The 17356-nt window shown below is 49.2% G+C and overlaps 1 protein-coding gene across 7 annotated transcripts in view; it reads left to right on the top strand.

Moving 5' to 3' along the window:
- Window positions 1-17356, top strand: part of HDAC7 (histone deacetylase 7) — a 1864336-nt gene that overhangs the window by 1779443 nt on the left and 67537 nt on the right. For all 7 annotated transcript variants that reach the window (XM_069653189.1, XM_069653190.1, XM_069653188.1 and 4 more), the window contains 2 exons: window positions 3551-3638; window positions 7353-7472. In XM_069653189.1, coding sequence (XP_069509290.1) covers window positions 3551-3638; window positions 7353-7472 — 208 coding nt within the window. The remainder of the gene's footprint in view (window positions 1-3550; window positions 3639-7352; window positions 7473-17356) is intronic.

Genomic DNA, 17356 nt, shown 5'->3' on the forward strand with positions numbered 1-17356 from the left:
AAGTGACCATGAACAAAAGGTTTCTAACTATTGTAAACCAGAGGAGATGATGATTCAAGCATTGTGTCCTCTTTTGGTACAATGCCCAGTATTGCATAACCCCAGGCTAATAATGTTTGGGTATTCTGTAAACAGAATTTAATGGTTGTCGACCTATGAATTTTGATTTGTTTGTCTAATGGGAACGAAGTCTCCTTGACAATTGCTGTGGTTATTTTTCTACATGGATTTAATTTGATTAATTTAAGAGGATAACATAAGTTTCGTTTTTGTGATTTTAGCATTGTAAGGTTTGCACAAAATATCTATGAAATGTTTTGACGTAATCTGTCGATTTTGTGGTTTTTAACATATTAAGGTTCATATAAGAAATGTATGTAATGTTTTTATGACATAGTGTTCGTTTTCTGTAAAGTTTACTTGCATAAACCAATTTCACAATAAAAAAAAGATGCACACATGAACCTTTCTGGGATTCACCCTACCCAGGATTCTTTCATGTTCACTAATTGGTTGGCACTGGCCCCACATCCTGACAAAATGCCAGACTGGGCCAGTACCCTCCACCCACGCCTTAGGTCACCCCTGTCTTCCTTAATCTCCATACAGCTCCACACTCTTTCTGGCCCCAGTAGTCGTCCGCTGCCCTTTCACCTTGCCCCGCCCAGCTAGTCTCAGATATAGACAGAACATTGTATTTATGGAGTGACAACGTAATAGGGGAATTCAATTCTGAGAAGATATAATTTGGGTTCCTGTGACTATCCTCTTAACGTTTGATATTGTTTACTGTTACGGTGCCGGAGTTCGGTTCCAAGAAAAAGAGATGTTTCTTGGGGCGTGCCCAAAAGTAACGGCAACATTTTGGGAGTTTCTTGGAGATTAACTGTGCCTCCTTTATAATAGTATTTTTGTAGGAAGTACTGATTTCCATTTTCTTATTATCAGTACTGTAACTTTCAGCTGATGCACCCAGTTCTATGATCAGAAAAATATAAAACGGATGCTTGAACTGTGAATTCTCTTTTTAACTAGACACTACATTGTGCTCGTAAGAGGAGTCAACACGTGTTTTGAACAATGCTCTTCCCCGGGGCTCTTATATATCTCATTGCTTGATAAATGGTGATCTTATATTCCATCAGAGCAAAAGGTGTCCAATTCCTAATGCCCAGAAGGCTTCTGCTGAGTTTGGTGTCTTTATCAATAGTAAACTTCAGTATCTATCCTACAATTCGAATCTGAGGATCACTTTTATATTTTTCTGATCATAGAACATCAGCTAAATGCTACATTGCAGATAATCAGAAAATGGAAATGAACACTTCTTACTAAAAATACTAGCATAAAGGAGGTGCAGTTAATCTCCAAGAAAACTCCTAAAACGTTGCCTTTGATTGGGGAATTGACTGTGTTGCTATAAACGTGCATGACCCTGGCAATCAAGGCCACCCACTCCCAGAGAGAAACCCCATCGTGCGCTGGAGGTGGTGTTCCACCTGGAGCGAGGTGGGGGCACATTTGAGGTGGCTCTGTGGACATGAATGGAAGCCCGGTGCCTGTGTTCTACCTGATCTCTCGGTACAGGGACATCTATATTAAGTGATAGGTCGTATAATAATGGATTTTGTCATAGGGCCTCACTCCGAGTCCGGCGCTAACCAATGGCGGTAGTAGCGCCTTGGTCGGCACTGGACCCGTACCGGCACCGCCCTGGTGGAATGGGAAATTACCGCCCTATTCCGAGTTGACCAGGGCGGTAATTTCCCATTCCCCAGGGCTCTTCCCCATTCCCAAATGAGCCCCCATAGGACTCAATGGCAATGGGGAAATTGCAAATAACGGTGACCATACTTTATGGTCACCGTTCTTGGCTAAAAAGCCCCTTTGCGCCCTCGTCCCTAACGCCTGCTAAAAGCAGTCGTTAGGGACGAGGGCGCAAAGGGAACTCGGAATGTGGCGGTAAGGGATTACCGGTCTCATTAACGGTGACCGGTATCCCTTACCGCCATACTCGGAATGAGGCCCATTGACTTGTCATCAATGTTTTCATTCAGCTGTGAAGGCTGGGCATGAAATGATCAAAAAATGCCAAGACCAGTGTGTTAATGGATCAATAAAAATGAATGCTGAATGGGGAGACGTTTGTGTTACTCCTTCTGAACCAAGGCGGGTGCTCTATTCTAGAGATGTTAATTAACCACAATTGACAAAGAAAATACACAAACACAAATTCGGAGATGCAACCCCATCCAGGCTGATAAAGTTCTTGTTTCCTATTGGTAAACGGGACAGGCCCTTCTAGATCTAAAGAAGACCCCGTAGCAGTTATATGGCACAGTAACGGAGGACGGACTCACGGGAATGGTGAGGAACAACTGCTCTTGTCAAGCGGCTTCCATGCCCTGGATGGGGCCTAGCAATTGGCATTGGCATAATGGATATTGAGAGATCTTCCTCCAGGCTGTTGCTCTGAAATGCCAGTTTGACTGTCGCCACGTCTGCCGCATGTCCGGCACCATTTTGAAATTGAACGACAAGCATCAATATCAAAACGACAGCCCACCGTACACACTCTGATTGGTTACATGTGAAGCCAAGTCATTTTGGTTTACAGTTTAGTGGACAGAAAACATCGCTCAACAAAGGGGTCATCACATAATTATTTTCTCATCAGTACCTAAGTGCAATATTTCTCAGGCATACACTGCACAGACACGCCCAAATATTAAATTGCTCCATGTTCGCAAAGGGTCCAGACCTGACCACACTGAACACCCAACAGCTGGAGAACTACCCACTTCTGAGCATATTCATTGGTCCTCAACAAACGCATAGTGCAGGGTTGTGAGCAGCCATTGACGGCCGGCATCTGTGCGGGGCAAATACTGTCATCTTCAGGGCCTGCCTTACAAGGTTTATCCCAATGATTTACAGGAACTTGGAAGTGCTTGTTTTTGCCCACTTAGAAGGCGGTGGTGCTGTAGCCCTTGCGTTTTGTAAGGATGTACTTTTCAATATTGCCATGCCTGTGAATGCACGGAGATGTGCTCAATTGCAGTGTATGTCTTATTGAAGAAAAGATGCCGTGCAATTGACTCGCACTGACGTATTGTGGCTGTGCTAGTGCAGTTGCGCAGAACTCTTGGGGGTTGTTGGTGTGTGTCTCTGCATTCTCACCAGAGGGGGCTCTTTGTGAACACTAGGAATTGTGTGCACGTCTACCAATATCTTTTAAGGAACTGTTTTGTTTCTAGAGCTGTTTCTAAATGTGCACCAGTATAATGGTGCAATGTTAGGATGCACTCATGCTCCTACAGAGCTTCATAATGCGTGGGGCGGACTGGTGCGGGGGCAGCACATTAGCTAGCCCCTGGCACTGGGAGCCGTGGGGGGCCCACCTCTGAGACGCAAGCTGAAGGCGTAGAGAAGGATTGGAAGTGGTGATAAAGGAGTGTCCTTCAATTGTTGGTTATCTTCTGGCCTATCCCTAGAAACTGTCTGTGACATTATAGTGTGTGATGTTAATAGCCCACTGTCTCCTTTGCAGGGGATTTTGCTTCTTCAACTCGGTAGCCATCGCCGCCAGGCGCCTGCAGCAGAAACTGAACGTCAGCAAGATACTGATCGTGGATTGGGTGAGTAAGCCCGGGTGTTCGCTGAAGTCGGGGCAATTCCAGCGGGGCAGTGGCAGGTTCTTGCAGGCAGGGTTGGGGGGGTTGGAACAGTTTCGTACCACACCACATCTGCAGTCAAAGGCATTCGGAATGGCCTGGGAGCAGAAGTGTTACTGTAAATGGGTGTCCCTTACACCCATGTGGGGTCTCGGGCGACAGGGCGTGGTCCGTTGGCATATTGGGGGAGTCGGGCGTGTGTCTCCTGTGTGGTTGGAAAGGGTGCGGCATGTGGGGTTTGGCTACTGGTTCCTCAGATGGTCGCTGCTGTAGGACTCATTTGTGTGAGCCACAGCGGCTGCATGAGGACTAGCTTGTGAGTGCGGTGGCCTGTCGTGCAGGGAAGAAGGCTATTTCCCCAGTGGTCGAAGTGGGGGTCCGGGGCGGTGCTCCTCTACTTTTTTTTAATGTAAGTTTTACAGTTCCTATTCTTTTGTTTTAAAAAGAAACCGTTCTGGAATAGTTTCCTTTTAAAATAAAAGTGCAGGGAGAAGTTGAAACGTGTACTTCAGTGCACTGCGTTGGGAGGGGGCGTGGCGACGGGGTTTGTGGGGCCGGGGGCAGGCCAGCAGGGAACATAGTTGCACTACTTCTGTATTTTGGCAATGATCTGTGTGTCCGAAATGGCGTGTAAGGCACATGTGGTGACATGGCGTGTTAGGCGCATTGTAGTACATTCTTCTTAGAATAGGGTGGCTGGCAGACAGGAAGATATATGGTTATAAATGCCATATCATATCATATCATAGCATGAGTCCAGGATTTTCGACACAGACTTTAAAAAAATGCAGCCCTTGTGTCTGCCGGTCGTTATTTTTTGACAACATGAACTGAGCTTCCTACCTGAATAACCAAACTCTCCATCTGCCACTAATCTTGGGCTGAGTGCAGAAAAAAAAGATGGATGCCATAAAACCTAAACACAAAGTAGTATTTAAAAGTGGCAGCACGTAAAGTTAATGACAAAGCATGTCTCCCTTAGGGAAACCATGGAGACTGTGGTGTTACTACATCCTTCTCGTGACGCAGAGGAAGGCTCTTATAGGGGCGTGGCACCACTTCCCAGTGCCCTCTGCTCACTGACGGCGAGAGAGGTTACTCGGGTGCTGTGTGTATGTGTGACGTCAAAAGCAAAACATGGATGCAGCTAGACCGTAAAACCAGGGAGGCAGAGCAGGGGTGGACTGGCCTAGAGGGAACTCTGGAGATGTCTCAATAGGCCTCTGCAACCCTGGGCCTCTTTTGTGTGATGAGCTATTTTATATTCACAAATATTCTCATGGGGAAAAGGGTTAGGCTGGCTGAAAATATGTAATATGGGGCCTCTTTCAAAATTCTTTCCAGGGCCTCTTTTGGTTCCCAGTCCACCCCTGAGGCAGAGAAAGACGAAGTCATATTTGCATACATACAAATATGCCACGGCCACCCTGTATCAGCGATACACACTCAACAAAGGGTTACAGCCATGGAAAGCGGGTGCAATCAGCAGATAAGAAACCCCTTGTGTGGCTAGTCTCGGGGGGATAGCTCAGCGGCAACGTGCTCGCCTTGGAAGCAAGACGACACGGGTTCGATGCCCCGGTCTGCGCGCGTTATAAATAGCTTATTTTATCATATCATGGTCCTGTTGTGGGTCTTTCATGGTACCGGCTCTATCGTTGCCTTGAGCTTTTAGGTAGAAAGAGCCCTGTGCTCCTCAATCTATCACGACCTAAGTCGGACGGATGCCTCCAGGTGAGGACTACGCTGGTAATGTGCAGTCCACAAACTAAAGTGTTCTCATTTCTGATGGCCGGTGCTATTAGTATTGCACAACTCCATGGTTCTCATTCTCTGAAGAGTGAGGCGGAAGTGAGCAAGATTCTAGCCTTCAGGCAATGCGTGCATTAACCAACTGAGCTGTATCCCCCAGACATTAGCTTACTAGCACCCCAGAGCACAGCTGCAGGTGGAAACCTTTGGATGTTGTGCCCTTCAGAAAAAGGGAAACGTTGCCACATTTGCCTTTTGGGTGAGCGCGTTTGCATGGCAATGCTGAATCCAAGAAACGTTCCTGAGGAAGTAGTCCTTTTTAGAGAGTCATTGCACGGCCATACATGCCATCATTAGCCATTCCACTAAGCAGCCAGAAGTCCAGTCCTGGTTTAACCCTTCATTATGGGACGACTTGTAGGCCTTGGTTTCTAATAAAGAAATCCAGGACTACAAGTCCCAGAAGGCAAAGTTTAAATCTGGACTGGAGCAGCGTCTCGCGAATTGAATGGATAATGTTGCCATGTATGAACGGAGGACCTGGGAATGGAAAAGAGGGGACCCGCGTGCCCATGTGCCTCCATCCTGTGCAGAGCCTGCCCCCCCCCCCCCCCTCCGAAATAACGCCACATCCTGCCTGCTGCCTGTGTGCTCCAGGGTCCCTAAGGCTAAAGGCAAGCTGGCCTGGCGCGGGAACTTCCTGTGAGTCCTAAAACTCCATGGCATTTCTGTAACTGCAAAAGACAGAGGACACGTGCAACACAATACTGACCTCCCGCAAAATAAATCCACGCTATACGGGCACCACCCACCTACAAAAAGCACGAGGGCACACTACTACAATTAGAGGCATTGCCAGGCTGCCAGCAGAACACACATTCGCTTATTGGGGCCCGATGCGCGCAGGGCATGGCCGTGGCTGCGCGTATGTTAGCACTTGGATGATGAGGCCTGGGTATGTCGTAGTTATGTAAGTAGGCAGTGGTAGAGGCGCTGTTAACCCACGGGTGCAGTGGCTGTTTGCTCGAGTTGCACCACGTAGAGTAAGTAAACTGCTGCCTCAGGCATAACACCGCGGCTGGGCCTCTGTGGTGTCAGTGGTGCTGGGGGCTTCCTGCTGGCGTTCAGGCTGGGGGCTGTGCACTTCCCTTTAGTACACGGACTCGGCTAAACGTCGTGTTATGAAGACCCGCGGGGCATCCGCGCCACGCCAGTGTTACGCAATTTCACGCGCATCAGTGCACAGTAAAAGCCGTCGACGCCCCCATTAGCCTGAGGTAAAAAGGGCGCACGTCGTCATGAAAGTCAGTCAGAAAATGATCGCGTGGCCCTTGTGAGAAATTCTCAATAAGCCCAATGGAGGCTGCGATGTAGATTTGTTGTCGGGGGAGAGGGGTTGCTGCCTTAAAACTACTCAGTGAAAGTGCGTGAGAAATAGTCAATGCCGGCTTATGTGGGTGAAAAAGAGTGTTATGTGAGGAGGGGAGTGGGGTGGAAACCAAGTGTGTCTACGTCAAGATCATACGTGCAGCATTGTCCTTTGTTACTTCATGTTTGGGTGCCATACAATGTGCAAATATGTTCTCCAGGGAATATAGAGACTCGCTCTCCATCAGGAGTTCATTCAAATGTTGCTGCCAGTTGGTTATTCGTTATGTCATTAAGTGCACGTTTGCATGCGTTTCATAAGCGCGCCAATGCTCAGGCTGTGGGGCAGGGCAATGCCCTTCTCCAGTGTTGATTGCCCGTGTCTGCTGGGCGCGTGAACTGAACGCCGCGTGCACCACCACCACGCCGTCCCTTCGCCCATTCCTGTCACGCCTTTAAGATGTGTGCAGTGCATATTCTTCTGCCAGTGATTGGGGGCGGTGTGGGGAGGGGTGACATCTCAGCCGGGTGCGTAATTGCTGTCGGTCTGTCTTGCAGGATGTCCACCACGGCAACGGGACGCAGCAGGTCTTCTACGCCGACCCCACCGTCCTGTACATGTCCCTGCACCGGCACGACGACGGCAACTTCTTCCCTGGCAGCGGGGCGGCCGAGGAGGTGAGTGCGCGCTGCCCGCGGGCCGCGCGAGGCGGAAAGCTACGGGGGGTGGGGGTGGGGAGGGGGTTCTGTCCAGGGCTGACAGGAGACATCTCATGGTCCTTAACACTCTGGGCTGCGGTCACACATTTTCAAATCGGTTCTTTGTTTGTATTTTACATTTTTGAAGCTGCTAAATAAATTTGTGATTAGTTTTTAATTGGGGTTAGTGTTTTTTTTTTTAAATGAAATAATGATTTTGGTTGTTTTTAAGACGGCAGGAATCCTCTGAGAAAATGTACTCACCGTTCGTTTTGCGTGGGGAAGACGGAGCGGTTGACTTTTCTTGTAGCAGTAATACCAGTCAGCCAGCGTCTTTGCAGCTGCGTGATCTGTGCGATTTCTGTGGCCAGTGCATGGATTTAGGGGTTCTCGTGCTGAAACGTTCAGGATTCTTGTAGCAAAGCGTAGGACCCCGCGCGGGTCTCCGCTCGCCGTTTATTTGCAACCACCGGAGGTGAACCACTGATAGTGGGGGGTAAATAAACGTAACTTTGAACCTGGTGCGTCGATCTCAGCAGTGGATCTCTCTTTCTACCACCAGGGGGCAGGCACTAGTCAGGCTATCGTTCAACCTGGGCTGGGCTCGCACCTTTCCAGGCAGTAATTGTCTCAAAGGAAAGAGATATGGTCGTTCTGCCTGTCGCTTAGTAGCCTTCCTTGGTTCTCTTGGTAAAGGCTTTGCGCTTTTGATTCGACAGAGTATCTGCAGCTGGGCCATCAGCAATCTTGTCTTAAATAAAAATAATAGGTTTTCAGGAAACTTGCTCCACAATTCGTCGTTTGATGATTGTAGATGCTCCTGTGAAAGACACTTCCATGAAAGATGCGTTACCTGTCTCTGTAACTGTTATCACACACATTACACCACCTTCGAGACGCTATGCCGTGATTGCCCGTGGCGAAGATTAAAAAGGGGAGAATTTCTGAACACGTTGTAAAGTTACAGTTACTGTTCTTTCTGGCCATGGGCATGGGGTGGCAGGTGACAACTCTCCCGCCACGATGATCGGAATCCCAACATTTTGCTGTGCTCCATTTTCCCAAACCGCCCAACAGTTTAAGGCACACTAGGCAATGCTGCAGCTTGTGTATCTCATTGAAGGTGTTAATAACTTCTTGCTGCCCAATCCTATAGAGGTTGCTGCATTATTCAGCTGCGCATGCGCTCAACTCTCTGTAGCTTAAAAGTTTTCTGCGGTCTATGTAGAATAGACACATCATCTCCCTGCCACTTACTTCCATGTACACTTCAAAGAGTGCACAGATGGCATCATGTCTGGCCTTCGCCCCGGGCGACGCACCGAGAGCGGGAGCGTTTAATTTCCGTAGGCTGCCTTCTCCCGCCACGCTAGCTCGGGGGTAGGGGGGACCCTGAAAGACTCCCCCGAGCTGGTGTCAGGGGGGCTAATGGCACCCTGGGCGGGCACCCGGGCAGGCGCCCGGGTCACCCTGCCTTAAGGCTGGCCCTGGATGGCATAGACATGTGAGAACAGAATTACGTGTTTATTCTTTATCATCAATAGCTCCTTTCTTTCGGTGGAAAGAGGCCCTGATTGAATTGTTAGTGAAAAAAGATTGGTGCTTCGGGCCTGCGCACTTGGAGCATTTTATTATTAGTACAATAAACATCAAAGAGGGACAGATGGAAAGCTCTGGAACCGGTCCTCCACACTGGGAATCTATGAGGAGCTTCCATTGCACCGCTGATGCCATCCGCAAATCAGCCTTGACCCCGCCCCCAAAGGGAGCCGTCCAGCTCAATCCTACGTCATGTTTCAGCCGCAGTGAGGTGCAGCTTCCTTCCCTGGGCGCGACAAGCTTCCCGACACACTCATGAGCATGCTGCATCCCACTTGTGTATAATGGCATTCTGGAGGTTGTGTTGCATGTCGCCATGTATGAAGCATGACCGACCACTCGAAAAAGTGCTTCCAAGCTCATCTGCATGTATATCAGAAGCACCTTTCCACAATCCAGCCTCGCTACCAATCCACAACTGTGAGTCATTCCACTTCTAACCCATAAACCATTGAGCCCCCACTTTCCTATATATGTAAACATCTCGAAGCAAGGGGCCCATGAAAGCGAAACCCATGTTTATATATGTATCACACAAGATTGGCTCTTTGCAATGCCTCTGCTAAACGTGTGCCATTGCATGTGCCACCGGTGCCATGTGCAACTTTCCATGCATCTCACTGGTACTCTGAGAACCATCTAAACTTAAAGGGTCTGATTCATGGAATATTTGCCCCGTTCAAAGTGACTTTGCACTGCTGAAAAGTGACTTTGCACTGCCGACACAAACCCTTATTCATGGAACCGTGCAAAGTGTATTTTTTCTGGGCACACGATTTGAGGAATCTATATGGTGATTTGTTACTGCTTGACCAACAAAGGTCCCAATTTCCCAGCCTGCGCAGAAGATATACCGACGGGTTTTGCCTGCTCCAGAGTCCTTTGGCAGAGCCTGCCTGAGGATGGCCTTCTCCTGTAGGTTGTAAATGGTTTGCCAGGAAGTCCCGTAGGCTCATTCCCTGGGCTGGCCTCTCGTGGTTATGGAGCACCCTGTAGTAGGTGGCAAATGCAGAACACCAGCTTTGGCTGCCTCACTGGTAGATGCGGTGCAATCAGCAGGGAAGACCCGTTAGATAAGATAAAATACTAATCTTGGTCGTAGGTGGAGGGTGCAGAGTGGATGTGCGCATGATCCGATAGTCTCCAATGAAGGATGTCGCTTTTCTCGAGTAATGGGCTCACCTCATTATCCTGATACCAGGGTGCATATTTTGTGCTCATCACTAGCCATTGGCTAATTATATTTGACTCTTGGCCATTAGGTAATGGTGTTCTGTGTGTATGTATAGAATTGAGGTGGCAAGTGACATTTTTAATGGCCAACTAGTAGGTTGCAAGTAAAATGTTTGCCTCCTGCAACTACTCAGGGTAGTCCATAGACATGATCATTTTCTTGGTATTGGCGACCGGCCATATCGAACATCCATCTCTTTTTCATCCTGGGAAGTGTGGGTCTCACTATTATCCTGGGAAGTGTGGGCCTCACTATTATCCTGGGAAGTGTGGGCCTCACTATTATCCTGGGAAGTGTGGGTCTCACTATTATCCTGGGAAGTGTGGGCCTCACTATTATCCTGGGAAGTGTGGGCCTCACTATTATCCTGGGAAGTGTGGGCCTCACTATTATCCTGGGAAGTGTGGGCCTCACTATTATCCTGGGAAGTGTGGGCCTCACTATTATACTTATTTTAATTAATTGCATAAACGATGCGCGGAAGAGAAGTTTCCCTGTGCAGCAAAGTCAGCTGCCAAAGTGCAATCCTAACTTAACTCCTCATATCCAGCTCCATGGACACGCCTGGTAAAGTGCCCTAATTTCAGTATTTCCATTCATCTGCTATGAAACCATGTGAGCCCACCACAACCCTGCGCACTCAGAGGGAGCGTGCCCTCTCAAAGGCACCGGCAGCTTGCTTGTTTATTTATTTATATTGTGGAACCTGACCCAAGGGTATCTGGGCACATTACAAGGAAGTGCAAGTCTTAGGTTAAATATATTGACATAAACTTCAGTTTAGATACAATAGTTGACATACAGAAACAGGCCAAGAGCATGGCGGCAGTACATGGTAGGATCAGGCAGTATTCATGCACAAGACAGCAATAGTTAAGGCAGTCAGCAGTCATTTGAAACTATCCATTTTGTTATGTTGGTCCTGAAGTTTTGTGTTTTTCTTCTTAATACATCACAATTCCATCAATTTCTTTTTATTATTTTTTTATTAGTGTCTTCAAGAATGCCAAAAATGGGCCCACCATTTGGAAGGGGTCAGCACTGCGCAACCCGTCACTGCTACCTAGAGTCCCCACGAGCCTGAGGGCCTAGTTGGGTTTAATTTTTTTAATGAACCCAGCTGTTAACCAATGGAAGTTAGAGGTCCGAAGGCGGAGCAGCCCCACTCATGGCGCTAGACCTCGATTCTTGTTCCGCCCGCCAGGTGGGAGATGCACGTAGGGCTTCGCATGTGTCGCGACACCTCTCTGTGTATTTCAAAGCACCAGCCTGCATGGGGCTTGTCTTCGTTATATTTTAATGCAGTTTGGAGTCATGCAGTGCTATTGTTAAATCCATCATTTCTTTACAGCATGCTTTTCAAAGGATTTTTTTGGGCTGAACATCAACAGACATGAATATTTGCCATCTGGTTTGCATCTTGTTTGCTCTCTCCCTTTTCAGCAAGTCCGATCCGTGCGGGAATATCAAAGAGACCAAGGATTGTTTATGATGCGAGTCCCTCAAAGGATTACCCAGCGCCCTTTATGAGCTGTTTCCTCCCCTTGCCCCCCCTCTCCTTCACCCACATTGTTCTGCCGTTGGAATGCACCCCAGTTTGATGTGGCAGCTTTGCAGGTGGCTGGCGGTTGCAGCACGTCTTGCAAACACCCAAGGGTTCTAGATCCACTGGGCAAATCTCCATCCTCACCCACCCTGAAAGAACAAAGCCGTGCCCTTCCTCTCGCCTCCTAGACTCCATCACCACGACACCCCCTACTGTGCGCACTGCAAGATGTTCCAGTTTATTTTTCCTATTGGTATTCAACCCCATGCCTGGAGGGACGCGTGCATCTTTTGGTCACGCCTGGATGAAAAATGGAAAACACATCCTGGCGCATAACATCTTGGACCATTCTCAGGCCCAATCTAAATGATATACTTAACGGGTTGGACGGGCTCTCGATTAAGTGTGTCTGCAGGGTAACCGCACTGAAAGCCCAACGGCCTGCGGACGCGACATTCTTGCGTTCCGTTATATATGCCCCTACCATCCTGTACATGATGGAACACCTTTTTTACCGGGGACTTGGTTTTCAGTGAATCTAATGGTAATACGACATGTGGATGGACTTTACCTATTTCCAAGAGGGGTTTCTAGTTTTGGCTTCCAGGAGAATGACTGACTCCTCCTGGTATCTTAATTTAGGAGTTCAACACAGCCAGGGGGAATGACGCCCTTCCCTCCGTCCTTGTTACCAGGAGAATGACTCCCTTCCCCTTGTATCTGGGCTTCACGGTGCAATACAACCAGGGGGAACAACTCCCTTCCCCTGGCTTCTCTCTCACTCTGGTAAAACTGTTCGAAACACCAGGGGGAACGACTCCCTTCCCCTGGCTTCTCTCTCACTCTGGTAACACTGTTTAAAACACCAGGGGGACGACTCCCTTCCCCTGGCTTCTCTCTCACTCTGATAACACTGTTCAAAACACCAGGGGGAACGACTCCCTTTGCCTGGCTTCTCTCTCACTTTGGTAACACTGTTCAAAACATCAGAGGGAATGACTCCCTTCTCCAGGCTTCTCTCTCACTTTGGTAACACTGTTCAAAACATCAGAGGGAACGACTCCCTTCCCCAGGCTTCTCTCTCACTTTGGTAACACTGTTCAAAACATCAGAGGGAACGACTCCCTTCCCCAGGCTTCTCTCTCACTTTGGTAACACTGTTCAAAACATCAGAGGGAATGACTCCCTTCCCCAGGCTTCTCTCTCACTTTGGTAACACAGTTCAAAACACCAGGGGGAACAACTCCCTTCCCCTGGCTTCTATCCTACTTTGGTAACACAGTTGAACAACACGAGGGGGAGTGATCCCTTCCCCTGGCTTCTCTTTGCTTTCAGGCTTCTCAACAATAGAGTTCATATATTGAGAGTTTCCTCGACCCGGGACCTTCAGTTTGCTTCTGTTGGTGCACTACACTGCCAAGTACTGCAAGAGGATGATGGTGTGTAGTTTTCTTCTGTTTTGGTTGCAGGTGGCTTATTTGCATCTGCATACATGGTTACTCTCCTGCCAAGTACTGCCATGAGGAAGATGACTCGTGTTGTCTTCTTGATATGTGCCTTTAAGGTTGGGGACCTGACCTATGCCCCTAATAGGGAACCACTTCACCTTATGGCTCTCCCTTATTCTCTCTAGCTCATGGTTTGTATGCCAGGCACTGGGTTCTAGATCTCTCCTTTTTATATGGTGATGCGGTAACCCAGACCCTCTGGTACCCTCACCCGCCAGCCCATTCACTCCTGTACTTTCTGGGATTTGTCTCGTGGGCTCCGGTCTGCCTCGCGGTTTGCCTTAACTCTGCTCGAGTTTCTGAGATTCTGCAGGCTTCTCCAGCACTGCAGCAGCTCTGTAGCTTCTCGCCTTCTGCAGTACTTGTACCTGTTACAGGCCGCTTGGTCCACCTCCCCAGCGAGGTTAGGTTACTGCATCACCAAGGGTCCTTCAGTGTTGGACCTGCTGGGGATGCCATCAGTTCCTCTTCGGCGTCCTGGACTGCAGCCATTTGAACTTCCTACGCCGAGCAGCTTCCCGGTCCTCGGTGCCTCCTGTGATTTCTGAGCAACATTGTAAGTCCTTCATCGCTTCTTATCTGATCTTACGGTGGATAACTAGAATGCTCCGGCAAGTTACATGGAGCATTCTCTATGGCTCCACACCTCCTCTTCTTCCCAGTACTTATCTAATATGCTTCCTTTTGGTGATCTCTAATGTTCCTCATCTCAGTAGCTCTGAGACTCACAGATTTACAAAGGAATATGGGATTATTGATAAAGGGGTTAGGATCTACGGGATATGGGGGTGTGTAGGGTATTTGTGGAGGCATGTCATACTGCATTCTCCCCTTTCTCCAGAGGGGAGATCTCTTCCCATAAGATCCTCTCGATGAGTACCACCACCATGGGGTCTGTCGTATAGCAGCCTCACCACCCTGGCCTCATGGGAAGGGGCTCCACCCTGTGGAGAATTGACGACATCTCAGGATTCGTCACAATGGCCCAATATGTTTAGGCGAGAAATCCTCCTGCTAGGAATCTTTTGAGAGATGCAAGTGAAATGAGTTGGTGCTGTTTATCAAAATACCAATGGGTATGTCCACACCACAAAATATCCTACTATAGTTTGCATACGTTGAGATCCTTCCATGGTCTGATCACAACCTGATAAACAAGTAAGATCGATCTTGCCAGGTCCAAACCTCTGACCAGCTGCATGAAAGCACTGCAAAGTGGGCAGCTGGGAGAATACAAGCAAGGTCCCTCATCTTGAGCCCGTGGCAAGGTGCAGAGGCTTCCCTCGCCTTCAGCCTGTGGCACGGTGCAGAGGTTTCCCTCACCTTCAGCCCGTGCAAGGTGCAGAGGCTTCCCTCGCCTTCAGCCCGTGGCAAGGTGCAGAGGTTTTCCTCACGTTCAGCCCGTGGCAAGTTGCAGAGGCTTCCCTCGCCTTCAGCCCGTGGCAAGGTGCAGAGGCTTCCCTCGCCTTCAGCCTGTGGCACGGTGCAGAGGTTTCCCTCACCTTCAGCCCGTGCAAGGTGCAGAGGCTTCCCTCGCCTTCAGCCTGTGGCAAGGTGCAGAGGCTTCCCTCGCCTTCAGCCCGTGGCAAGGTGCAGAGGCTTCCCTCGCCTTCAGCCCGTGGCAAGGTGCAGAGGCTTCCCTCGCTTTCAGCCCGTGGCAAGGTGCAGAGGCTTCCCTCGCCTTCAGCCCGTGGCAAGGTGCAGAGGCTTTCCTCACCTTCAGCCCGTGGCAAGGTTTAGAGGCTTCCCTCACCTTCAGCCCGTGGCAAGGTGCAGAGGCTTCCCTCACCTTCAGCCCGTGGCAAGGTGCAGAGGCTTCCCTCGCGTTCAGCCCGTGGCAAGGTGCAGAGGCTTCCCTCACCTTCAGCCCGTGGCAAGGTGCAGAGGCTTCCCTCACCTTCAGCCCGTGGCAAGGTGCAGAGGCTTCCCTCGCGTTCAGCCCGTGGCAAGGTGCAGAGGCTTCCCTCACCTTCAGCCCGTGGCAAGGTGCAGAGGCTTCCCTCACCTTCAGCCCGTGGCAAGGTGCAGAGGCTTCCCTCGCGTTCAGCCCGTGGCAAGGTGCAGAGGCTTCCCTCACCTTCAGCCCGTGGCAAGGTGCAGAGGCTTCCCTCACCTTCAGCCCGTGGCAAGGTGCAGAGGCTTCCCTCACCTTCAGCCCGTGGCACGGTGTAGAGGCTTCCCTCGCCTTCAGCCCGTAGCAAGGTGCTGAGGCTTCCTCTGGTGCTTTTTGTCCTGGATCGGCTACAAGTATTTTCGACATGACACGTGTGCTTCTACAAATCCAAGCCAGTGGATCCCCAAACGGATATGAGATTTACAAAGAAATAGAGCGCAGCTGAAAAGGAAGTGTTACAATAGTCGCAATCAGAAACCTAATGAGGACTGCCCAGAGGCTGGGAAATAATATAATACAGCTACTTTGGCAGTCGCGGAGGCCAAGGCCTCCAATTGCTTCACTGAAGCAGAACCCTGGAGGAATGTATAAAATAATTGCAGGCCTGATGATCATTTCGTGCCTCGGGCATTCAGTAAGTGTTAATGGCCCTTGTGTGCAGAAGGCCAGGCTTTTTGGATTTGTAAGTTTGACGTACTTCCTGCTCATATCTGCCTTCTTCTTACCTACCCCCTGTTACTTTGCATAGCTTGTTAACAAGGCGGTCCATGGGACTATGATGACGCTGGAGTCCTCGCCTCCCGTATTAATCACTAGTCCAAGCGTGGCATGGAATCCCCCCATCAAAGCCAACCAACACAGATGCTGTCCTGTCAAGTAGCTGCCATTTGGTGTCACGTTTGTGTTTCTTGGTTGAACTGATGCACTTGGTGGGTGGCGTTTGGCAGATGTTTTTTTTAGGTGCTGTTTAGGAAAGGTTCAGTTAATATCAGGACATATAGTCATGCATGTGTTCTTGTTGACCACCTTTGAGGTCAGAACTGGCATCTGTTCCCCAGTGGCTCTGCTGTCCATGACACCCCTCAGTCACACTAGAGACCTTTGGTGAGAGGTTGCCACCTTTGGCAAGTCTTTCGGTTCTAATTGGTCTGATTCATTTGTTTTTTTATGTGTTTGATACCTTGCCATGGAGCCAGATGTGTGTGTGTTATTTGACCTTCAATGGGCCATGCAGTAGCAGCAAAGCCTCCACCTATTGATGCCACAGCCTCATTCCCCCACCTCACCTTCATGTTCTATGGGGGGGCCTCCTCGTGTGGTGGGCACCCAACTCGGTGCTCCACCTGCAGTGGGGTGACTGACTCTGTTGTTCCCTATTCCCATAACTTTGATACTGTAAAGGAATTGCACACATCGATTTGGCTCCCCACTTTATTTGAAAGCTAGACCCCGGATTGTGCTGTGAAGAGTGATCTGGGTGTGGACTGCAGTAGACGTCCCACTTACTATCTCTTTTGGCCCACCCAGGATCAGCATTTCACCATGATCTTTCCCTGTGACTATTGATACGTTTGAACAGCCATGTGAAGACTTTAGGAGTGATAATGGAGCGCTCCAAGGAAAAGCACTCGGGTGGGCAGGCTCTGGATTGTTTTCTATATAATACTCCTGAGATACGTGTTTGTGTGAAAGATTCATATGCTGTGTGTTTTCCCACCTTGTCGTCGCTGGGTGTACCAAAACTCTAGACATGTTTAAAGTTCTATCACTTAAATATGAAAATAACACCACTGGAAGCGTCATCCTTGATCTTTGATCCCAGTTGACAATCCCTGGTGTATTTTTTTGTCAGCAACCTCTCTGGGATTTTGGAGTCTGCAGTATCTTAATATGCTTCATTGTAACGGGCACAAACCACTAGCTAATTAGGGACAAAAGCTGAAGAATGGGTAGAAAAGTAGAAGTGATGCTGGGTGAGTTGCCGGGGTAGCCGTCCGCAGTGTTGCCAAGCGCCGTCTTAAGCGTAATGATTGCTACCTCCAGTGTCGGCAATGGGCCTTGTCCATGCTTTCCTGATGGTTT

The sequence above is a fragment of the Ambystoma mexicanum genome, chromosome 3q (genome assembly GCF_040938575.1).
Source record: "Ambystoma mexicanum isolate Mex_15411 chromosome 3q, UKY_AmexF1_1, whole genome shotgun sequence".
NCBI lineage: Eukaryota > Metazoa > Chordata > Amphibia > Caudata > Ambystomatidae > Ambystoma > Ambystoma mexicanum.